Source organism: Dermacentor variabilis, chromosome 2, assembly GCF_050947875.1.
Source record: "Dermacentor variabilis isolate Ectoservices chromosome 2, ASM5094787v1, whole genome shotgun sequence".
NCBI lineage: Eukaryota > Metazoa > Arthropoda > Arachnida > Ixodida > Ixodidae > Dermacentor > Dermacentor variabilis.
The window spans coordinates 258,917,503-258,943,300 of record NC_134569.1 but is presented as its reverse complement, the minus strand read 5'-3'; the positions used below and the strand labels follow the sequence as shown (position 1 = coordinate 258,943,300).

Sequence of the window (25,798 nt, the reverse complement as noted above, 5' to 3'; positions counted from 1 at the left end):
AATTTAAAAGCAGATTTCTGTGAAAACTGACTCAATGCCTTAGAAAGCTCTATAAAAATTGAGTTAGTCTGCCTAACTTCATTTATTTCCATGGTGAAATCATGAACCATACTAATTGTGTACTATAGTTGGATACAACTTAAAGAAACAGCAGTTGGCAATAAAGGCCCACGGACTGTGTGGGCTTTTATGTTGCAAGTGTTTTACTTCAGTTTAATAAAAAATTTGGCTCTCACTGTTCCTCTATAATAGACGAGTGAAAATGCATAAAATTACGCAATTATAACATTATTTTTATGGTTACTGCTTTATTTAGGTAACAGGGAAAGTTTGATGTACGACCCTCATGGAGGAACAGTGGCTGGACGGGGCGTGGGTGGGGCTTCGCTGCAGGCTGAAGTTGTATCCAACTACAGTAGAAAACTGCTTTCTATAGCCATGTCCGTAACATAAGGGGGTACTGTACGTGTTAATTTGTTAAGGGTCAATTTTTTTCTTCATCAAATGCGACCCCCTAGTCTCAAATTTTTTTATTGCAAATTTAAAATCTTCAGACTGACCTATATCCAAAAAAAAAAAAACGCAATATTTTTAGTGACCATACACTGACAAAAATATTTTCCTTAGGTAAACATGCATTGTCCATTCATGAATACAGACTGGGCTTCCATATATTCTTATAAACAGAATAAAAAAAACTAGATACACTGAAATAGACACATCCTGATTCAGCGCTTGTCCGCATTGGAGGAATGGTCGCTCGACTCACTTGCAGCAGAGCGACCAGCGTGCATGCCCACAGTGTAATCGAACTGTGTATGTGAGCACATGCAAAAGAACTCTTTATGGTTGTGCGCCCCGCCAGAAAAACCAAACAAGTCGGAATCTTGCAGTAATCCTTCATTCTGTCACCAACAAAGGGCAATAAGCTTTCGCTAGATGAGTCTTGAGAAAAGAAACACAGGCATGGCAGCGTCATTTGTATGTTCCAGCACCTGCCTGTGAACACATGTAATTGCACCCCTGTGAGCAACAGACAAGTGAGTATTTAGCGGTTAACCGTTTGAGAGATAAACACCAAAATTTAGAAGCACTACAAACGGAAATAGACTGCAACGTAACCAAACTAACCACCATGCGCCTTCGCATGTGCATATGCGTGAGTGGTCACTGAAATGCCAGCATAAAGAAGCCATGGAATGAAAACCAAGAGGCCACATAAAAAAAACAAGAAGAAAGTTCCTTGTATCCACACAGGGTGGCAGCACTTGCTAAGCAACGAAGAGTTTAAAAATTGGCAAGCTTTTCAAACATACAGATGGTGCCATAAATACACAGCATCGACCATTTGGGATTTGTTTACAGTGCTCTATATTTATGGCATTGACCCTCGAAGGGTTGAGAATATAGGAATCAGAATATTGACCGTTCTTCAATACATCGTGCTTTTACAAACAAATGATCTGACCATACTTGCAAGAAGCTCTAGCAGAAACAAATGCGGGAGCAAGAAAAAATTCACTCAGAAACTCCCCTGATAGTTGCCTAAGTATGCGTAAACATTGTGCGACTTGTTCATCTCCATGCAGCGCGGTGTCCTTATCAATATTATGAGACTTGATCAGGCCATTACAAATGACAGCGCTGTGGTGACATGAACGGGTGCGGACGGCGGTGCCAGGTGCGCTGATGACATTCCGATCACCATTAGCCGTTATTGCTCTTTAGCGCCCTATCCGTTCGAGTCGAACCATTGAGCAAACACACTCGGGTGGGGCCTTGGTATAGCATCACCGCACAAGCCGCACCTTGAAAACGATCTGCGATGCTGGCCAAGAGTGCCGACTGCTGACAACTTTCTGCACTGTGAACTTCTCGCCACTTACCTAGCGTTGAAGAGAGATGTGTGAGCCCATACCTTGAAAGCAATCTATGAAAGTGGCAGAGAGAAGTGTGTGCCGAGGGCTCCACGAGTGCTGTGTCCTTGCCACTTCGTTGGCGTTGAAGAGGCTGCACGAAGGTGAACCCATTCTGCGGTCGCTATCTCAAAAGCGGTCATCTTACGGGATAGATGGAGGGCCGGCTTTCTCGTTGTGTAAGCATAGAAATGCTTATGCATTTAAACAAATAAGGAAAAGGCAGAAGTAGACTTCCCCAAGCAGGTGGAAAGAAATGAGAGATGGTATGCAACAAAAACAAAAAAAACAACAAGAAAACAAACAAAAATAAATAAGGAAAAACATTACGCAGTGCACGCTTGGCATGCCTTATCACTTGCTCTGTTGGCTGATTACGAACTCATGCAAAAGAATAGCAGGAAGACCAGATTGTCTGTTTGATCCACGCGTGGTTCATGATGCTTGTGGTTAAAAAGTGCAGGCAGTGCCAGTTGTGCCCCAGTGTGGTGCAAATGTGCCAGCACAGCACGTTCATACACTAAGTCGACCATATCAGTAAATGTAGAAGACAAATAGGAAAATGACTTCAACGAACCTCAAGGGTGATGAATGCATTCTCTCCACTCCGGTCCCAGACAAAGAATGTGCACAACAGGGGCCATATTTTCTAACAACCCATTTCGTTTCCCCTTTATAAAAAGAATGGAAAATGAAATTGGTTATTAAAAAATGCAGCCACCGTGCAAAAAAGAGGGCCATCATTACTCAATTTTTGTAATAAAGAGGTGGTTTTTCAACTGCTGTACCCAGCTATATACAATAGTTGCTTTTTATGGGTTTTTAAGGTAAGCTCACATGTAACAAACTTCTGATATAACTGCTTTACACAGAATGATTGTGTTTGTTGTTAGCAACTTTGAATGCATTCAGCACAGCAAGCATGCATGCAATGGCCATCACCACCTAAATTGGACAGTGTAAAAGAATGAATGCAGAAATTCTTGATAAGACTGAGTGTCGACATTAACGTCTATGCTTCACTAACAAAACGGAATGTGTAGCATGGTACAGCCCTGCCAAGGAAGGAAATGATGCACTGTAACAACGGCCTGAAACTAAGCATTAGAATGCACAATATTCATAATGAAATGGCAACAGCCAAGGTATGATATAGTAGACTTCCCTTAATTCGACTCTCGTTAGTTCATTCTTGGTTAATTCAATACAGACTGAAGGTCCCGGCCGGTGCCCATACATTTCTATAAGCCCAAACTTTCGTTATACGAATCCTAAAATTGGCCTTTGCCAAATAATTCTAACTTGACCAGTCAGAACACACGTGCCTGACCGCCAGAGTCACCTGACTGCCATGGTGAACCCCCGGCAGTGTTTGTCTCAGCAGACTGTGAGTGCCCTGAACACACATGTCCCGTTGGAAACGCCCATTTTCTGCCTGTCCTACACATTTTCCAACAATACCTACAGCTCACAATGTCTGATTACGGTATTTACCTGATTCTAACAAGCACTTTTCTTTCCTTTTCGTGAAGTTTGGGGCGAAAACTACCTGCACGTCGCAATTGGATACAAAACCAAAACCGCCTTCCTGGTGTGCGTATGCTTTACCGCATAACACAAATGTATTGCGGCGAAGCTGACTTTAGGAAACCAGCTGCCCTTGTGCGTTGTTTTAGACACTCACTCATTTTTCTTGCAAAAAATAAGGCGGGCATTATATTTCTGTTTCATTTAGGCTAACCAAAAACATTTCTACGTCAGTTCTTTGCTTTGGACACATGAGAAATCGGTGCGCGTTTGATTCGAGTGCATGTTAGAATTGGACAAATACTGTCAAATGAATCAGCAATGTACTTTGGTGTTTTTTATGGATTGCAAGTAGTTCCCAACGATTTATAAAAAAGTGATAATCCTTACTTTGTATAAACAGGAGAAAAATAAAAATGACAATTATAAATGCACTTCAATACTCCCATGTAGTATATCGCCTTGATTTTATAAAAACACATCTCTTGGTGATGACTGGTGATGACTTGGTGAAGGCGCTCATAATTTACCATCTAGTAATGAGGTAGGTTTCATTAAAAGACGTGGTACACATGATGTGTTAGAAGAGGTCTTTGATGTTATAAATGATGCAAGCAATGACAGTGAATTTTCTCGTGCACTTTTTCCTGCTGCTTCCAAAGCCTTTGGTTTGGTCGACCTTGATGTAATCAATCAATAAATTCTTTCACTAGGTTTACTGAGGTCCTTTTCAATCACTTCTAAGAAGTTGCATCAGCCACTGTAGCCAGTGAACTGCTCTCGGCCAACTAAGAAGCAGGGAAATTGAACATGCAAGTGGCATGCCTCAGTGATCTACTTTGCAACCACTTCCATTTAATGTGTATATGGATGACACTGGTATAGGCATCCGTACTTGTGAGGTTATCCAATGTGCCTGTAGTACAGTGCTCGTTTTTGTCATAAAATTTATTATCAAGCAATTGCCATGTTGCGATCAGATTGCCTGCAACTAATGAATTGGTGCCAGAATAATAATTTCAGAATAATCCAAAATAAATCAATTATTTATAGTTGTATTAAAGGGCCCCTGAAACGGTTCAGAGAAATTTTGTAGACGCGTAGGATATAGCTAAAGTTAATCATTCGCACCCCAATTTCTGTGAAGCGTCTCATGTACATTAGGAGAGCAACAGATGACTACAAGTTACCCTCCTCCATAGCATGCATTTTCTCCTCAACTCGTTCACCGAGTGATCATGGCTAAACTCCACCTTTACTGGCTCTGCATCATGATGGCACATCATGTCATCTACTTCCGGATGCCTAGGAGCAAGCGCTTGAAGCCTTTCCAACCTCTCCACCAGCTGCTTGGCAGTCGACCAAGAGCTATCGAAGCAGCATGTGTTGCGAACATTCTGTCGCAGCGCCGAACGTATCTGGTATTCCGATAACCACAGGCGTATTTCGATGGATGGATGGAGACATAAACATAAGCAGAGGAAGGAACTTTAGCGTAGATGTACGGGAGCGGCCTGATCGGTCTGCATGGTCCAGCCACCCGTTGGCACAGAGCTTAACCAGCCAAACAAAGAGCTAATAGTGCGGGCAGTAAACAGTGCTAAACAACAGGACAAAGAGAGGGACACAGACAACAGTGCTAACTAATAACCAATTGTCTTTATTTTTTCGGTCAGCATATATATACTCCACTGCTATCTCAAAGCACAGAATCAACACAATTCAGCATGTTCAGGGGCAAAAATTGCAATTAATGTGATAGGAAGGAAATCTCCTTGGGAAGGAGAGAAATGGAGGGAAACCTTACACATGCTTCACAGTTATTATGAATGTGGAAAGCTTCGGAAATAAGATGTGTGTGGTCATCGCGGTATTTTGACAGGTAGGTTACATCTTTAAAAGACGGCTTGCAGCCGCATTCATTGCAATGGAATGATAACCGACTATTTCTAGCTCGTTTTTAAACTTTCTTTGAGTGTTCGTGCATGCGGTCATTGATGTACCGTGCCGTTTAACCTATATAAAAATGGTTCATGAAAGAGGAATCTTATAAACCACATAGTCACAACATTCAACAAAAAACCTCTGCCTGTGCTGCTTTTTTCAACTTTTTTTGTTGTTCTCGGTCACCCGATTGATTTGATAGCACAGGCTCCCTAACTTACTTCTAGCAGTAAACAGCAACCTAACGCCTGCCCTGCTGACAACCTTTTTGAGATTATGCGCAACCTGGTGCACATATGGGATAACCGCAACCGCTGTTTACTGCTTGTAATCATGAACCAACCAGCCCCAAATGCGTGCTCTTTAGCTAATATTGCTCTAAGTGTAAAACATTTTAAACATTTACAAAAACGAGGAGAAGAAGAAGAAGCAGAAGAAAGCGGACGTGCCCTGCATCGGTTCTGTCTGTTTGAATGATTCTGCAGGCACTGTTGGCAGGACCACGCATTGAAGCTCATCATCGGATTCGTGAGGTTAACCTGAATCGGTGGATACCTTTGGACAAGGTGGGCCAGCATTTTTTCGACTTCTATAGCCTCTTTTCTGTGCATCGCACGTGGGCGCCACACTGGGCCTATCGCCACGTAGGTCTAGCGAGCCCGCCAAGTCGGCATGGCCGATATATGCATGGACGACGAACTCTCCTCGGAGACGGAAGATGGTGAGGAAAGAATGGGTTGGCAGGTGGTCACCAACCGAAGATCGCGATCTGTGAAAAAGACCTGGGGGGCTGGTGGAGCCGCCAATTTGATCCAAGAATCACAAGGAAAGGAGATCACCAACAAAGGTGCTGCTGGGGCAGACAAGCTCAAGAACCGGATTGTGAAGGCGTCAAGAATGCCACAACTGCCGGAGGAGCACAGGAAAATCATCGTTAGACCTCGGGGAGGCCTCAACCTGAACAAGGTCAGCACAGCTATTGGAGAAGCGATCGTCGAGGCAGCTGGACTTACAGCAGACCAAGCGAAGGAAGACATCGTCTGCCCTAACTTTACACAGAATATCGTGGTGGTTAGGACACCGGACTCCTCTTATGCTGAAAGGTATGTGAGAATCAAGTCCATTACGATCATGGAGGCAGAATATGAAGTGACCGCTTATGAAACAGCCCCCCAATCTACGTGCAAGGGAGTTATTAGAAGAGTGAACCTCAATGACAGTCAGAGTGTGATCACGAAAAAGATTGTGCATGAATACAACCCAACGGTGTTGGCTGCACAACGTATTAAAGCTACGGGCTCGGTTATTGTGCTTTTCGACGGATTCAGGGTGCCCAACTTAATCAAATATGGGTCAACCCTCGTGAGGTGCTATCTGTACAGGAAGCAATTTGACGTATGTTACGCATGTGGAAGAATCGGACACAGATAAGACGTTTGTCCAACACCTGATGTTGTGCAGTGCAGGGGATGTGGTATGCAAGACCCAGGGGAGGCTCATATCTGCTCTCCCAAATGCAAGTTCTGCGGTGAAGATCACCCTACAGGCGACAGGGCTTGCAAGCAGCGGTACCAAATACCATATGTAGTAAGAGTAAGAAGAAGACAACACTCCAAAGTGGAGACCGAGATGGAATCGGCCCAACCGACAAAGGAAACCCTTCCAGGCGCCGGAAGGCACTCACGCTCGAGAAGCACATCAAGATCAAGACAGCGCTCAACATCGAGGGGAAGAAACCATTCCATGTCTCGGGAGGCGCAGGTGCGCTTCAAGGAGCAGGAGCCGAAGACAAACAAGAAAAAGGAGCCAGGAGCGACCTGGGCCGAGAAAGTCAAAGGTACTGTGAAAGTCACAGGTGCGCTAGCCTCGCACGAACAAAGCAATGATGCCAGAGTAGAACAGCTGATCAGAGAGGTTATATCACTAAAGAAAGCAAATGAAGAACTTAAGCAGCAGATGCAGGAAATGAAAAAAGGGTTGAGGACAGAAAGCGGCAGTGTGGCAATAGCTAAGCCGGTGTGTAGAAGTAACAGCCAGGAAGAAGAAAACACACAGCACCCAAAAAGAGAGCTGTAGTTCCAGAGGCAGAATCGATGTGCTCGGTTCTGGAGGAAATTAGGAATGCGATTAGAGACCTAAAGGACACGGTAGACAGCATTAACCTTAAGGTGGATAAAACGTGGAAGTGGAAGTTAATAGCCGAGAAAAGGTTGAAAAAGCTAGAGGCGCAAGGAGAGAGATGAAGAATATATGCCCTCGGAAGCCGAAAGCGCTAGAACACCCCCAGGAGCGGTAGGTGGTACAGTCAAGCGAACAGTGACAGGGGGTAGCAAGTCAGGGGGCAACGACAATAATAATGGATAACAAAAATAGACTTAGTGTGTGGCAGTGGAACTGTAGAGGATTTCAGCAAAAATGAGTGTCACTAGCACAGATAATCAAAACGGTTGAAAATAGGCTGAAATTAATGATGCTGCAGGAAACTCTAGCGGAGGAGATCAGGCTGTCCGGCTTCAACTCGGTCTGCAAAGGCAAAGAACCAGGCAGAGGAATTGCCACCTTAATTGACAAGCAAATTCCCTACATAGAGCACGATCTAAAATTAGGGGCGAGTAAAATTGAATACATATTGATAGAAATGGTCCCAAAAAGGCACAGAGGTAAATCGCAAAGCTTGTTCTGCCTCAACGTATATAGCAGTCCCATAGAGATGAGACAGAGCTTCAGAGCAATTTTTAATAAGGCCATGAAGGTAGCCAAAACTGCGCCACTCATAATAGGAGGGGACTTCAACGCCCCACACCAATCTTGGGGTTACCGCTGGAGTAGTAAGAAAGGGGAAGGAATCTGGCATCTCGCCACGGAATTAGGCCTTTCTCTTATCACGGGCCCAGCCTTTCCTACCAGGTGTGGCAGTTCCACGTGTAGGGACACTACCCCGGACTTATCCTTCACTTATATCTTACCCAGGGCAGACTGGATCAACTCTGGTACGGACCTAGGAAGTGACCATTATATATGGTGGAAATGACGGGGGTGGAGGTAAAGCATTTCACTTACATAGACTGGGATCACTTTAGAAAAATCAGAAATGACAGAGCAGACACAGATAGAAAGGGGCGCATCAGAGTACAAGAGTGGGTGGCTCGGCTTAGGGACGACTTGAATGCAGCAACTAAGGCTATAGAGACAGAGGAAGAGGTCAAACAAATTGATAGTAGATTGGCGCATTTGATCGAAGCCAAGCAATCGATTTTACAAAGATGGAAATCACAATGCTTAAACAGGAAACTTAGGAAATGCATTGCTGAGCTCAATAAGAATATAGAGGAACATGCACGATATTTGCAGAAACAAAAATGGGATGAGGTGTGTAAAATGTAGACGAAAGGATAAAACGTGGAGGCAATTGGAGTCTGCTCAGACGAAAAAGGCACTAAATCGAATAGATGTACAGCAGTGGTGAAACTGGTACACCAGGAAAGTCAGACTGCAAGCGCAGAGAGCATAATGGAGCGACTGGCTACTAAATACTTGCCTCTCACGAAAAAGAATCAGGATGTGAGTTATCCTGATTACTTAGGGGTAGAATGCAAATACATATATGGATCAGGAATTCACTGAAAGTGAGGTACGCACGGCACTGTATGATCTGAATAGTAGGTCAGCAGCTGGCCCGGATGGCATCTCTAACAGATTGCTTAAGAATTTGGACGACGAATCAATAAAATATCTGACCACATACATTAATGAACTATCGAAAGATGGGGTATATTCAGAAGAATGGAGGATGGCCAGTACTATCTAAATACCAAAGCCGGGCAAGCAACTCAACTTGGACAATCTGAGGCCAATTTCGTTAACATCATGTCTAGGGAAGACGATGGAGCATGTCATATTGAACAGGTTAACGAAATATGTGGAGGACAATGACATCCTACCGTACAATCTGATTGGTTTCAGATTAGGCTTGTGCACACAAGATGCAATGTTGCTAATCAAGCATCAACTGCTATTAGCTAAACCAAAAAACACTCGAGCTCTCTTGGGGTTGGATGTCAAAAAAGCTTCTGACAGAATTAAGCATAGAGCAATACTTGAAGTGATTTCCGAACTGGGATTGGGGAGAAAACTCTATGAAGTGGTCAAAACCTTTCTTGGCAATCGTTCAGCTCACCTTAGATTCGGGGATATTAAATCAAAGAAGATGGATCTCGGTGACAGAGGGACACCACAAGGGTCGGTCTTGTCACCTATGCTTTTCAACCTGGCCAAGTCAAAAGTGGCAAAGGGATTAAAAGGGATCGAGGGCATTCACTTTACCATTTATGCAGACGATGTGACTATATGGACTGCTGAAGAAAGTATGGGACATGCGGGAAGCAGACTTCAGCAGAGCATCTATGAGGTAGAGTCTATTTTAGAAGACATGGGACTCAAATGCTCTGCTAATAAGTCTGAACTCCTTGTACTCAAGAACAGAAGAAGGGGTAGAAAACCGAGGGGATATGTTCCCGAGGAAGAACCCAGGTTAGTACTAACCACGAAGGCAGGCGAATCTATTAAGCAAGTAGAATCCATTAGAGTCTTAGGGTTATTCCTGGAGGCAAATGGGGCAAACGGAAGAACAATACGACACATCACAAGCAAGTCTGTGGAGGTAATAAGACTGCTAAGGAGAATCCCTAACAGACACAGAGGGCTGGGAGAGGAGAGTGCCATGAGACTGGTCCACGCTTTCGCCTTGTGTCACTTCTCATATATAGCTGGGATGCTCAGTTGGACACAAACAGAGCTAAACAAGTTGAACAGATTAATTAAAAGGCCAGTCAAAACAACAGTGGGGGTTACCGATTAACACGCTAGATAACAAATTAATGAAACTGGGGCTCCACAACACAGTAGCTGAGATAATTGAAGCTCAGCAAATTGCCCACAGAGAGAGGCTCTCTGGAACAAGACCAGGTAGAGCAATACTAGAAGAGGTAGGGTGGTGCCCAAACGAATCCAAAATTTCAGGTGAAGGCACAGTAGAGCTAAAAGATAGCACAAGAGAGATAATCAAGACGACTCATTTCCCCAGAAGTATGCACCCGGTGCACAACCTGGAAAGACGAAAGGCAAGAACCAAAGCTCTCCTGCAAGAGATAGAACACGACAGAGAACATGCGGCTTTTGTAGATGCTGCGTGGGTCAGAGGAAAGAAAGACTTTACGGCAGTAGTAGTAGATGCAGATGGTCTCACTTGGGATGCTATTACAATCATGACTAAAGACACAACAGTCGCGGAACAAGTAGCGATTGCATTGGCTTTAAGGAATAATAAGTGGATGAAGATTTACAGTGACTCTAAGATGGCTATTAGACAGCTTACCAATGGCTTTGTAACCAAAAGGGCTGCCCAGCTAATTGGTGTGTGGGACAGCCAAGAGATCGAAATCCGCTGGTTTCCTGCGCACATGGGGTCTGTCGATCCATCTCGGAAGAATTTAAAGATCCATCTTGGAAGAATTTAAACGAGATGGCTAACGCAGCTGCACGAGGAATTACTATCCGTGCACTATGTGACCAGGACCTTAATAATATACAGAAGGAGAACAGCGACCAATTACTTACATATAATGAAATCACGAGGCATTACTACATGAACAGAAGGGAATTCCCAGTGCCACACGCTAAGCTCAATCGAGCTCAAGCAGTGACTCTGAGATTGTTGCAAACAAGAACTTATCCAAGTCCAAACTTTATAAACAAGATATACCCTGAAAGAGAGATACCAATCAATTGCGAGAAGTGTAATGGCCTCATTACTCTGGATCACATGCTTTGGCAGTGTCCTGTGACTTTCACAGAATGTGACAAGGAGAGAAATTGGTGGCGGCGAGTCCTACACAGTGGAGTTCTTTTCGATCAAGTACAGGCCGTCCAGAAGGCCCATGATATGGCGATAAGGTTAAACCTTACTGTACAGACGTGGGAGCCGCCTTTGTCAACCTAAGGGTTGATCTTCAGGACATTAAATAAAGTTCATCATACCATACCATACCATTTACAAAAACATGTTAATGATTATCCTTCTGCAAAAAGTTTACACCAGCAGCAAAGAAGAATACACTTAGTTTCTGCTACTGTGTTTGGTTGAGCTCTGTGCCACCAGGTAGCTGCACCGTGCAGACCATTCATGTTTGCGCTTCTGCTCATCCCGTGAAACGGCACAGTCAAATGGCCAGGCCCTGTCCCCTTGTGCTTGTGTTTACCCTAATACCAGACTAGAGAAACGCTATTGCGTTAGTAATCTTCCGGTGTAAAGTGACGGCCGCAAACGCGCAAATCCTGGCACTGATCGGATAGCAGAACTCTGATGTGTCGCAGGCTGGAGTGCCCGACTATAGACATGCTGCTTCATGCATGTGCAGGTGTGATATAGGCTCGTGTCTTCTCTCTCTTCTTTTTCACTCCCCCTTCCCCTCCCTATGTGGAGGGTCGCAAACTGGACTCAGTCTGGTTAACCTCCCTGCCTTTCCTTCCTCTCTTCTCTCTCTCTCTACCGAGGTATGGCAGTTGTTTTTATTATTGTTTTGTTTTGTGGAGTAATAAAGTTAACAGCATCCTGAAAAGCATTTTAAAATCTGTACATGTCGATCAGTGAAAATATTGTTCTTCATTTCTCCCGCATGCCCAATTTCGTTATGCTTTTTGAACAAACAGCCACCTTAATATATCTATGGTCCCAAAAATACTGCACCCCTTATGTCCCCGGTCATGATCTTTGGACGTGTTATTGCTTTACTGCACCTGAAGCGCGAACTCTATTTGGGAAATGCCTTAGGAAATGTTACGTGTCTGCAGCTGCGTGTGTGTGTGCGCTCAGACTCTTGCAAACTAACTCCTACCCAAATCCAACGTCCCTTAACAGCAAATACCTTGAGATTTACCCAAATTGTTCTTGTGTGGCCTGTAGTGAGGTTGCTACTTTGTCTCACATGCTCTGGGAGTGCAGGCCAACGGGCCCGAAGTTCACCAAGGAAGAGTGGGACGCGCTCCTGCGAAGTCCTGTTTTTGAGGACCAAATCCTGGGCGCCCAGCGTGCCCGCGATCGGGCCGGCAGGCTAGATCTGTCAGTCCTGTTGTGGGATTAGCTGAGCAGTTTGCAATGCAAACTGCTCGAATCTCACTTACAGTAATTGTGTTTCTGTAAGTGTTACTATATTTTTCTTTGTATAAGCATATATGTGCAACTTTAAAAAAATAGTATTGCAATTTATTCTGCCTTCTTCATTTCCTTCTCTGCTTTTCCATTGCTTTTCTGTACTGGATAGTACTCAATGGTGATGTCATCAGCTACTGGGCGCTGCCCCACAAACTGCTGCAGCTTTGGCAGACTCGTTTCTGTACTTCGAAGAAAAATTCAACAAAAAAATTACAATTGTTGCATTTGCCTCAAACAGGAAACGAGGGCATATTTACTGCACTCTTATTAATAGGCGTGGCCCTACAGCAGGTTGAAACAAATATCTCGGTGTTAAACTTGACTCATCTTTTCATTAGGGTCCTTGCATTGACCACCTTGCTAGAAGGTTAGCAGCAGCAGGTTTCACATTAAGCTAAAAAGATTTCACTAAAAAAAAATACAGTGAATCCCGTTCATATGTTTTTCACTGGACCAGGAAAAAAAAAATGTAGCAGCCGGGAAAACACAACAGTGAGGAAAGCTCCAAAAATGAATGAAAACAGTGCAGCTTTGACTTGAAACAATGTATTTCTGCAAAGTGAGCTTAGGGCTTAGAAAAATCGAGAATGGAGGATTGCCATTTCTTTCACTCGCTGGAAAGCACCACGCATTTCTCTATAGCCTGAGAGGCTGCACTGTTGTTAGCGTCGCTTTGAGGTGTGACGTACCTGCGGAGAAGGTCCAGAGCTGTGACGGCTTCTCCACACCTTAGATCTGCCAACTTGACCGGAATCTTGTGGCTCGTCATCATTATCGCATTCAACGGCTTCACTCGTAACCGAGTTTGCAATGATCTAGGCAATGCTTTGACACTCTCAATGTCATGACAGTAGCATCCATGATGACGCAGTCATCGTATGCGATAGTGTGGCCTTCCAATCATTAACTGTTTCCAAGTTCACACTTGCTGCTTCTCCGCTTAGCGTCTTATAAGCGATGCTGCGCCTCTTCCGGAAACAGTCGATCCAGCCATTTGGCGCCACAAAGTCAGTGATGGTCTGTCTGTGGGCTCTCTCCATTGCCTTCTCACGTAATATAATGCCATCGAAGTCAACACCAGCAGTGCGACCTTGTTAAACCAGGTAAGAAGAGCCTTGTCGAGGTTCCTGTACTTGGCACCATGAGCCTGTTCGGGCCGAAGAACATGGCATTCCCTTTTATCAATTGCACCCGAGCAACCACCTGCAACCACCACTCAGAACCATTATTATGTGAATAGTGCAAACAACTTAGGTCACCTGCTGCCAATACCCTGCGGCAATGCCGTACCATGATCACCTAGTGCCTGGTGAGGTTTGTCGCTGCCCTCAATATGCTGGACTCTCACCCTATGTAAGCGGCACCTCTATTAATGATGGCCGTTTTGCAGTCATCTGGCAGGCACAAAAGTTACCTAAGAGGTTATGCCCGAACCCACCCAGGCAATGCAGCCGCGTTGCTGTGTGTTGCCCGGGTGGGTTCAGGATAACAGGTTGTGATGTATCACGGGGAAATGTTTTCACAGCTACAACGTAACAGCAGGGATTGCAATACATGAGATTCTATGTGAGCTGTGCTGGGACTGGGCAAAAACGGTGCAGCAGCCGGGAAAACGCAACTCCGAGGAACGTAAGAGCGGGTTTCTACTGCACTGCACCTGACACACATATATTTCACTGTCACCTCACCTAGCGTACGGAATCATGAGGTTATACACCTGCTTCATGCTGCATGCTCCAGTATGTACTTGCCAGAAAAGAGCTCTAAGGATAATTACATCATCCCTTAGTGATTCTGCACCATACTTAAGGAATGACATATAATCCTGTGATGCCAGACTATACAACTGAAATTTTCATGAGCAGTATAATATACACTAATGTACCACTTGCCTCATCATATGTGTGACTCTTGACAGCAGCGACTTAAGATGAAAGAACTACATGGCAGCGTCAAGTACATGCTCTGTAGTGCGAACATTTGCATTAAAACTATGCTCTGTTTTGTAGATGTGCAGTAAGTAATGCTACAAAGACTAGGGAAACTTTTCACCCTGCTCGCATTTGCAACGAAAAAACAGTGTGTGACATAAAAAAGAAGATACAGGTATGCATCATGTAATGTATTTACTCGTGTAAAGCCCGCCCTCATGTATGGCCTACTATGTAAGCAAACGCCTAACAAGTTTGTGTGCGCTTACTGAACTGAAGAGTGTAAGCTCACGGAGTCAAGCCTGCCTGTGTGGCATCTGCATCTGTGGCCTCTATAACAAAAAATTTCAAGCAAATTTTACTTTATTGGAGCATAACGCTGAGAAAAAGTTTGTAAACAAATTTTACAGTGCTGCCACTTTAAAAAGTAATGAAATTGATATTACGGGTTGCACTTTGTCTTTTTCCAAATGTTCTGAACATGTGACAATATAATCAAGCCTGTGGTGCGGGCCAAGTGAGCGCAAGTATTTTTTTCTAGCCCAGCTGTGGCTGTGCAGGGCGGTCAGTGCAGCTGTGTGCACATGCCGACCATGCACCAAGGGGGCGGGTGCGAAGAGTGGGCCAGCTGACATTACCAGGGCGCGGTCGTGCGCGCTGTTTTCCCACACGTTTAGTGCTGCGAGTTGCATTATCTTAAATTTAGGAGACAGGCTGAAGCTAGAAGCCGACAAAATGTTTGCTCTTCTCTGCCCAAGGTCTTCATGATCGCATCATATCACTGCGGCCGAAATTACCAGCCACTGCAGTGGGCGTTGCAGGCTCCGCTTCATATCACCAATGCGAAGATACCATCGACACGGCACGAAACCCCATCTTTGGTCACAGACTTTCAAATTCAACAAAATGACTGTTTTTTGCATTTCAGTTTGTTTTTTCGATTCCCCGATAATTCATAAAAGTTGATGGCCCTTTCCATGTAACAAAAATCTGCTGTCGACTGTACTTATTTGCATAAAAGGTCAAATTTGAATATACCATATTTATTCGCATCTAGGCATAGTGTTTTTTCAGATAATCATATACCAAACTCTAGGGTCGGCTTAGATTCGAGGATTTCAAAAAACGCCAGTTTTTAATTGAAATTGCATGGTCGCGTTGCATAGCTAGCGCCATCTAGAAAAGTCAGTATTGCAGCCGATACTAGCCGTGCTGGTAGTTAACTGAAGTACACGAGCAACATCACCATTTTGACCTGTGTCGTATTGGTGTGCGGTGTGACATTATCACAATGACACCAAACGGGAGATGCCATTTTAGTGCCACTTTCAAACGAAAAGTTGTGCTGGCCGCAGAAGTATCATCAAACGTTCGAGCCGAGCGGGACTTCGGCATCGATGAGAAAAATGCCCATCATTGGATTAGACAACAGGAGACACTTTTTGCATGCGCCGCAATGAGATGACAGCGATAAGGAAGATAGCGACATAGAATGAGCTCGGCATGTTCATATTCAGTAAATGCTATTTTCATTTTGTGAACCCTGTCCTCACTTTTCTGTTTGGCCTGCATGAGAGGTAAGCTTTCTTACTTTTTCTTAGAAAAACGTCCATTGTTGGATTAGACAACAGGAAACACTTTTTGCATGCGCCGCAACGAGATGACAGCGATAAGGAAGATAGCGACATAGAATGAGCTCGGCATGTTCATATTGTCGCAGCCTAGTAGAAGACGGGAAAGCCGGCGTAGAGGACGTATGGAAGCACTTTATCAGAGCAGTCAACGCGACGTCGTTGTCGTCTCTGTTTTTCCACTCGCGCGCTACTTCAGCGTCGTTCTCATCGCCTGGCACATACCCGCAGTGACCATATAGGATGTGGCATTTGCCCCCCCTTTGAAAAAAAAGGGCATCGTCCCGATGCACCAACGTCCGAAGGCTGTGCACAGGCGGTGCAAAGTTGAGGTCATGAGGAAATGTATGGCTTCATACGAAGCCCATGCACAACCTCGGGCAGATGCCGCCGGCGTTAGGAGCAGCTATGGCTGTCGGGGACAACTTCATAATTAACATCGCTGATGCGGCGCAGAACTGTGTACGGGCCGAAGTATCTTCGCAGGAGCTTTTCAGACAGCCCCCGCCGACGAATCGGAGTCCAGACCCACACCTGGTCACCGACGTTGTACGTGACGGGTCTGTGTCGAAGATTGTAGTGTCGGGCATCGTATTCCTGTTGTGCTTTGATTCGCAAACGCGCAAGCTGCCTGGCTTCCTCTGCGCATTGCGTAAACTCCTCGGCACCAGTCTCGTCGTCACCGCACTCGTGCGGCAGCATTGCGTCCAATATGGTTGTCACTTCGCGTTGGTAAACGAGGTTGAAAGGCGTCACGCGTGTTGTCTCTTGGCGAGCCATGTTATATGCAAATGTAACATATGGTAAAATCTCGTCCCAGTGCTTGTGGTCGACGTTGATGTACATACTCATCATGTCTGCCAGAGTCTTATTCAGACGTTCTGTCAGCCCACCGGTTTGGGGATGGTAAGCCGTGGTCTTTCGGTGAGTAGTACCACTTAGTCGCAACACGGTATCCAGAAGCGCAGCCGTGAACGCAGATCCTCTGTCTGTTATGACCACTGCGGGAGCGCCATGCCTTAGGACGACGGCTTCGACAAAAAATCGCGCTGCTTCGGCTGCTGCTCCACGTTGGATAGCACCTGTTTCGGCGTATCGCATAAGATAATCCGTGACGACGATTATCCATCTATTTCCGGCAATAGACAGTGGAAACGGACCTAAAAGGTCCATGCCAATTTGTTCGAACGGCGCTTGTGGTATCTGAACAGGATGCAGCAGTCCAGCTGGCTTGCCGGGTAGGGCTTTGCGGCGCTGGCAATCCAGGCATGTCTGTGTGTAACGTTTCACGATCGACGCAAGTCTCGGCCAATAGTACTTGAGCCTAATTCTTGCTAATGTCCGAGTGTAGCCCAAGTGACCAGCGGTCGGCTCGTTGTGACAGGCGTGTAGGACTTCGTCGCGAATGACGAGTAGGTAGCTGCTGCCACTAGGTGAAAAGTTCTTTTTATACAGAACGTCTGGCGCAAGCAGAATGAAGGCAGCCCTCTGGCGAATAACCTCGGCATGCTGCCAGTTCTTCCCTCTAAGTAATCAAAAAGAGGAACCAGTTCTGCGTCCTCGCGTTGATGGCGTGAAACGGCGACAGTATCTAGCACGCCTAGAAAAGCTGTGTCATCATCGTCGTGCACTACAGTCTGAACAGGAGACCGAGAAAGGCAGTCGGCATCGGTGTGTTGTTTCCCTGATTTGTAGACAACCGTGAAGTCGAACTCTTGGAGACGAAGACTCCAGCGTGCTAGCCGACCAGCTGGATCCTTTAAATTAGGCAGCCAGCAAAGCGCATGATGATCACTGACAATGGTGAAACACCGACCATACAAATATGGCCGAAATTTCAGGACGGCCCACACCAGTGCGAGACATTCTTTTGCTGTCGTGGAGTAGTTTGCCTCCGTTCTTGATAGCGTCCTGTTGGCGTAAGCAATCACTCTTTCGGCGCCGTCCTGCCGCTGTACAAGCACTGCGCCGAGGCCGACATTACTAGCGTCAGTATGATGAATCGTAGGAGCGTCGTCATCAAAGTGTGCGAGCACGGGAGGCGTCTGCAGGCGTTGCCGTAGGTCGTGAAATGCCCGTTGCTGGTCTTCACCCCATACGAAGGGGACATCTTCTCTGGTTAGATGCGTTAATGGCCATGCGATGCGCGAAAAGTCCGCAATAAAGCGTCGGTAGTAGGCGCAAAGGCCCAGAAAACGTCGCACGGCCTTTTTATCTGATGGCGTTGGGAAATTAGCAACGGCAGAGGTTTTATCAGGGTCAGGTCGGACACCTTCACGACTGACAACGTGACCGAGAAATTGAAGTTCTTCAAAGCCAAAATGGCACTTTTCAGGCTTCAAGGTTAGACCAGCTGAGCGTATTGCTTCAAAGACCGTCTTTAGTCTCTGTAAGTGTTCCTCGAACGTGGCAGAGAAAACAATCACGTTGTCGAGGTACACCAAACAGGTTTGCCATTTGAGGCCGGAGAGTACCGTGTCCATTAGTCACTGAAACGTTGCTGGCGCAGAACACAAACCGAAGGGGAGCACCTGAAATTCATAAAGTCCGTCGGGCGTCACAAATGCGGCCTTCTCACGGTCTCTCTCATCAACTTCTATTTGCCAGTAGCCGCTTTTCAAGTCCATCGACGAAAAGTAACGTGCGTTTCATAGCCTGTCCAGTTAATCGTCGATACGCGGCAGCGGATAAACGTCTTTCTTTGTGATCTGGTTGAGTTTTCGGTAGTCGACGCAGAAGCACAGGCTACCGTCCTTTTTTTTCACCAACACGACAGGCGATGCCCAAGGACTCTTAGATGGCCGAATAACCCCGTCCTCAAGCATCGTCTTCACTTGCGTTTGTATCGCCTCGCGCTCTTTCGGTGCCACACAATAAGGATTCTGCCGAATTGGTCTGGCGTCGGCTTCGGTAACAATACGGTGCTTAGTGAGCGGCGTCTGGCTGACTCGTGACGTAGATGAAAAGCAGCTCTTAAACTCATCGATGAGCTCAAGAAGGCTGTTACGTTCGACGGGTGACAAGGTGGAACTGATATCAACCACAGGGGCAGGCATGGCCACGGTGGCCGTCGCGTGCTCTGCTGGGAGGCAGTCATGTATTGAGGTAAATTCGTCGAAGTAAGCAACAGCCGTGCCTCTAACAATGTGTCGACGTTCCCTGGTAAAATTCGTCAGCAGGAGTTCAGCACGTCCGTCATGTACGTTAATTACGGCCCTGGCGATGGAAACGCCTTGACTCAGTGCCAGTGCGTCGATGTTTTCGGTGACACCAGTCCCGGTGTTCAAGTTGTCGCAGATAACAGGTACGAGGGCACAGTTTCGCGGCAGAAGCGTGACGTCGTCGTCGGCGATACGTAAGCGGGGTCGCTGGTGCGCCGCGGAGTCGACGTCGTCTGAGCTCGTAGAAAATGTGACGACGAGGTCACGGACATTAATCACTGCACCGTACTCTCTCAAGAAATCCATGCCCAATATAAGTTCCTTGCAGCACTCAAAGAGAATGACGAGGGTGGCGACGAAGGTTTCACCGGCGATTACTATCCTGGCTGTGCATTTTCTGATCGGCGTCATCAACTGGCCGCCGGCAGTTCTGATGTTGGGCCCGGTCCAAGGCGTCTTCACTTTTCTCAACCTGTCGGCCAGCTTTTGACTTATTATCGAAAAATACGAACCAGTATCGACGAGAGCGGCCACCTGGTGGCCGTCAATGAAAACGACAAGATCGGCGCTGACGGCATCGGTTACAGGGGGTGCAGCTGGAGACGTCGGAGTTTTAGAGTCGTCGGTCGTCGGTGATGGGGGCTCTTGGAAAGCTAGACGGTTTGCAACCTCACCCCCGGAGGTCGCTGCTTCTAGTTTCCCCGGCGTGGGCTAGGGGACCTGCCCCTAGAGGCGTCAGAAAAATCGCGACGGGCCGGTGGGGTATAACGAATCGGAGAAGGGGAACGTGATCGAGGCGTCGCTGAACCTTCTGGCCGAAAGTTTGTAGAATTGTCGTCGCAGGTACGTGCAGCATCAAACACAGGGTAATTGCAGTTGGGAAACCTTGGATACCCGGCTGCGCGGTAGTGGCACGCGCGATAAACATGTCCAGCTTCGCCGCAATGAAAGCACAGCGGCCGGCGGTCAGCGGTGCGCCACAAATCGGTCTTTCGAAGCGGGTAGCCCACAGGGGATTCGCCGTAAGACCGAGGCGCAGCGATCGGCTGGCGGCGATACGGCATAGCTGGCGGCGGCTGTGACTGGCGAAAATATGGCGTCGGGGGTGGCGGTGCTGGCTGTGTCGTAGTGGTCGACGGTGTCAGCAGCATCGAAGTCACGGGAGGTGGACGACAGACAGCTTCCGCGTAGGTTAGCCGTCGCGGCATCGCCTGCCGGTCGGAGGACGAAAAGGCCTGTCGAACTTCCTCCCGAACGATATCAGTGACAGAAGCCACCGCTGGTGCCATAGGAGAAATCCCGAGCTGCCGGATCTCCTCTCGCACAATCTCCCGGATGACTTCACGCAGAGACGTGCCGTAGCTCTCAGGTAGAATTGAAGCATTCACCGGCGAGTTCGTGCGATCATATTGGCGGTACCGTTGCTTTAGTGCCCGTTCTATAGCGGTAGCCTCCTTGGCGAATTCGACGACTGTCGTCGGTGGGTTCCTCACGAGTCCGGCAAACAGTTCCTCCTTCACTCCGCGCAAGAGATAGCGTAACTTCTTCGGCCATCTCAGGGTCTGCTCTGCGGAAAAGGCGGGTCATGTCTTCTGCATGCATGGCTACGCTCTCGTTTGGTTTTTGAATACGGGATTCGAGTAGGCGCTGCGCAGTCTCTTCTGCGTCACCTGCGATGGAGTTGCAGTAGCCATGACGGAAGTAGGTAGACGCGTTCCAGCGGGGTCCTGCAAAGGGTTGAACTCGGGCGTCAGGCCTAGCAGGCGGCGACTGTACCGGTGAACAGGAGTTTCGACGAACGAAGGTGATTCCGTTTTCGAGGTATGGCTCCGCGAAGAGGTGCCGAGCATGAGGCAATCCTACCCCGCACCTCCACCAGTGTCGCAGCCTAGTAGAAGACGGGAAAGCCGGCGTAGAGGACGTATGGAAGCACTTTATCAGAGCAGTCAATGCGACGTCGTTGTCGTCTCTGTTTTTCCACTCGCGCGCTACTTCAGCGTCATTCTCATCGCCTGGCACATACCCGCAGTGACCATATAGGATGTGGCAATATTCAGTAAATGCTATTTTCATTTTATGAACCGTGTCCTCACTTTTCTGTTTGGCCTACATGTGAGGTAACCTTTCTTACCTTTTCTTAGAAAAATGTCTATTTTTAGATTAGACAACAGGAAACACTTTTTGCATGCGCCGCAACAAGATGACAGCAATAAGGAAGATAGCGACATAGAATGAGCTTGGCATATTCATATTCAATAAATGCTATTTTCCTTTTGTGAACCCTGTCCTCACTTTTCTGTTTGGCCTACATGTGAGGTAAGCTTTCTTTTTTTCTTCTGGTTTAGAACTTTCAGGGGTTGCCTTAGAATTGGGGCTGGCCTAGGTTCAAGTAAATTTTGATATAAGGAAGCAAATGCCGATTTTATCGACTTCGTTATATCAAGGTTCCAACTGTAAAATAAATAAATAAACAAAAAAGAACTGTCAGCCCAAGCACTCTGTAAAGATCGTTAAAGGGACACTAAAGGCAAACACCAAGTCGACGTGGACTATTTAAATGTCATTCCAGAAACCTCGCAACGCCTGTGTCCTGTCAAGAAAAGACTTAGTTTAAGAGAAAATTGTATCTGAAGGATCCAAATACCTTTTTCGGAATTCTAACCTCCCGTCACACAACCAGGGGAGTGGCGACATTGCATGTGCCATTATTGCCCTTCGCTGCCCTCGGTGAGTAAAACGGCACACGACAGACGGCGGCACTGAGGCAAGACAGGGCGGTGGATTCACCGCTGCAACTGCTTTTTGGTCAAGTGGCGTAGACTGTTCGAGCATCCCAAGACATCACATGGAAGTTCAATTCTCTCCTACTTGCAGTTTTGTAAGCCAGAAAAACCAGCGCAGCACTACCCAATTAAGAAAGTACTGAAACATGAAAGCATGGGCGGCGCAGAGTCAAGTGGAAACGAAACCTTTCGACCGCTCGCGTCACAGTTAACGGTAATTTCAATGAGTTCTTTTTTTTAAGCATGAAATGGAACTGGACAAGCATCATTTTATTTCATCTAATAATACAACACGAGGATGTTATTGCAATGAGTAGTTGAGTACTAGTGACAGAATTTAACTGAGGAGTGCTTTTGTCATCGGGCAAGTGCTTGAATGCCCCGGGGGAGTCTCTAATCATGTCCTGCATTTATCTCGATTTCTCAATTATTAAGGCTCTGTTTGCAATAATACTGACACCTTAGAAATTTTTGAGCACTACTCTATCACTTTAGCTTCACTTAGCATTTGCCGTTAGTGTCCCTTAAACCAGCGAAGCTGAAACGAGCAGCCCCGGCTAAATCCGGACGGTTCATAAAAGTCTTAATCAATTATTGGTGATGTATTTGTGTGCCTTAATTAATTAATTGATTGATTGAATAATGACTACAAACATGAGAAAATTGGCACAAGTGCGTTCGCGTGGTAGCTCCGAGCGGTGTCAAAAGCCAGCTGTGGAAGACGACGACGACGCTGGAGCCATTGTGATAATGATAGCAATGCGTAGACTTGTTTATCTTTTACGGGTGTGGGCTTTTCACCATCTAGCAAATGAGATCGCTCAGCACGGGTCGCACCCGCATGTATCGGAAGTTTCTCAAATGTTATTGATGGTTCTGTTGTTACCAAAGCTTGTGTAATCTGATTGCATGTGCGAAGCGAATTGTGTAGAACTTTCTGGAAGACACGCAGGCACCACCGATTACTCTGGAATCTTCGATGATACATGTATAAAAGCCAACGCGCTTGACCGGCAGATAAGATATTCGTTGCTTGCCGACTGTGTTTGCCACCATTGCCATTCTTTGAGTGTAGCCTGTTTATGAGGGTAGAGGTTCGCCCAATAAAATCCTAGTTTTGTCATTACCAGTTTTGATGCTTTCTCCACCGTCACTGCTATGTGATAGCAGTTTTTTTTTCTACACGTGAACACGATAGTGGGGAAAAGTAGCCCGTAACAGCTTCATCGTTGTAACAAGCATGTGAAGCCCCCTCGGACATAATCTTCATTGGCCTGTCAGGTTTGGTGGCCTGCAATGCTCGGCAAGCAATATTGGTCACCGCACCCAATAAACACCGATGAGCACCAGCTGCACAGTGGTCTGTATCATTCATCACCATCGCACAGTGGAACGTCTATCTAACGGAGGGTGCCTCAAGCCCTCCTTGTTCATGAACCCGAGCAGATTGTGACACTGGTGACGAGTACACACGGATCATCCCATGCCGCCACCAGTGGCGAAACACCGCCGCCCATTGCTGCCGCCATGCGGCTGTATGAAAGGCTCGAGCCATTTGAGGGAGATGGATCCGCCTTGCCAATTTGCGAGGAACAACTCCACATGTTCTTCCAGGCAAACGACACACTCGAGGCCAAACAGCGGGACATTTTCCTGGCCACCTGCGGGACTCGTGTCTTCAGTCCCCTACTCAACCTTCTCAAGCCAACCACGTTCAAGCGGTTAAGGTGCTGGGTGAGCTGCTCGCCATAGTGCGCTGGCATTTCAACCCAGCACTGTCCACACTAATGTTTCAGCTTCAACAACCGGAGAAGCCGGGAAGGAGAGACCCTCGGGCAGTTCGCTGCTACGCTACGAGGGTCAGTGAGTGCCTGCATTTTCGAGGATTAACTGTACTCGCTGCTCTGGGACTGTTTCGTCTGCAGCATCAACAACCCCACCATGCAGACGCGACTCCTTGAGCTTCCTGACCCCTCGCTGGACAACGCCATGAAGGCAGCGCTGGCAATGGAAGTTGCCACCAAGGACGCTGGCGAGATTGCCCGTGCGACTGGCTCACCGTCGGCGAAAGCGGCAGTCTACAAGTCAGCGCCAAAGGGCAGTACTTGCAGTCGCTGCGGTGGTGCCCACTCCCCCTCACAGTGCCAGTTCTCTCAAGCAGAGACACGTGCCGAAAAGCTGGGCACCTGGAATGGGTGTGCCGAAGGGGGAGGACGAACAGCAAACAGCAGCAGCAGCCTGGTGCAAACCCAGGTACCACACAAGCCCGCCACCATGGTAGCCATCACAAGGGTATGCGGTGGAGGCGTGCGGCAGCAGGCTCGAGTTCGTCCGTGGCCAGGCTCCACGTCATGGCCGAGGAACCGCCGATTTTCAACATGTCGCACAAAGGCCTCGTACCGTCGTCTGTGCCGTCGTACATGCTGACCATCGAAATTTGCAGGCACCTCGTTTCCATGGAGCTGGACACAGGGGCCAGTGTGTCTGTCATGGCTGGGAAACGGTTCAAGCGTACCTTCCCCGGCGTGTTCGTCGAGGCTTCGGGTGTGATGCTGCGCAGCTACTCCGGGCAGCTCTCCCAGGTCCAGGGTCAGGCACAGGTCAGCGTTCACTTTGGCGACAGGGAGGCAACCCTTCCCCTTTACTTAACCAAGGTGTCGTCACCGACCCTGCTGGGTTGAAACTGAATTCGTGCACTGGGCGTTCGTTTGCCACATCACCAGGAAGCCAGCCTGCATGCGGCGAAAGACGTCTCCAGCTTCCTGACCAAGTTCAAGTCCCTGTTCCAGCCAGGGTTGGGCACATTCGCTGGCACGACGGCTGGCATCTACGTACCTGAGGGAGCCCAGCCACGTTTTTTTCAAGCCTCGCCCATTGCCGTTCGGCCTGATGAATGGAGTCACCCAGGAGCTGCGACGGTTACAGCGAGGGCATCCTGGTTCCCGTCAAGATGTCTGAATAGGCCGCTCCCATCGTGCCAGTCCTCAAGTGAGATGGCAGTGTCAGGATCAACCCCATCGCTACCGTCAAGAAGTACCTCTTGCCCCGGATTGAAGATCTCTGGTCAGCGTTGTCCAGTAGAAAGATGTTCACCAAGCTGGACCTCAGATATGCCTACCAGCAGCTGGTTCTCCAGGATGCCTCCTGGAAGTATCTGCCCTCTAATTTTACTGCCCTGTATTTACTACTGTACTGTATTTTACTACTGTGTTTACTGCCCTCTAATTCCTCCAATAGCACTGCTAGACTCGCCTCACTAGATAACGTTCTAGCATTAAACATTGCCAAGTTCATATTCCAATGGCGGCCTGTCCGGAGCCAGGGATTCTTAGCACCCTCTGCTGCATCGCAGGTCTGACCGCCACCGTGGTCAGTTGCTTCGCAGCTGCTGGGGACTGAGGGCCGGGGTTTGATTGTTGTGTTCATATAGGTGGCTGTGGCCAAGTACTGCACCAGGGTGGCCAATCCTGCTCTGGTGAGGGAGTGTGTTATCGGCTCTGGTCACTGGGATCAGGCCACACTCCAGGCCTGTTTATGCAATTTTATCAACACGCAGATTTTTTTTTTTAATAATCTGGTGGAATCCAGCGCGGCATCGGGATTCGAACCACGGGTCTCTTGCACGCGAGGCGGGTGTTCTACGTCTACGCCACCGCTGCACTCGGAAGTATGTCCCAATATCGACAACTTTGGGG

At 47.3% G+C, this 25,798-nt stretch overlaps 1 protein-coding gene across 14 annotated transcripts in view; it reads right to left on the bottom strand.

Annotated features, from left to right (window-relative positions):
- mio (GATOR complex protein mio) overlaps positions 1 to 25,798 on the bottom strand; it is a 560,893-nt gene that overhangs the window by 104,563 nt on the left and 430,532 nt on the right. Inside the window, exon 25 of one of the 14 annotated variants that reach the window (XR_012826275.1) lies at positions 13,287 to 13,744. The exons of 12 other annotated variants lie outside the window; for them this stretch is intronic. Coding sequence is in view for 1 of the 2 variants with exons in the window: in XM_075682897.1 (XP_075539012.1) it covers positions 1,708 to 2,010 (303 nt within the window). In the remaining variant the exon portion in view is untranslated. Of the gene's footprint in view, positions 1 to 1,692; positions 2,011 to 13,286; positions 13,745 to 25,798 lie in introns of those variants that run through there. One more of the 14 variants, XM_075682897.1, reaches the window with a different exon arrangement.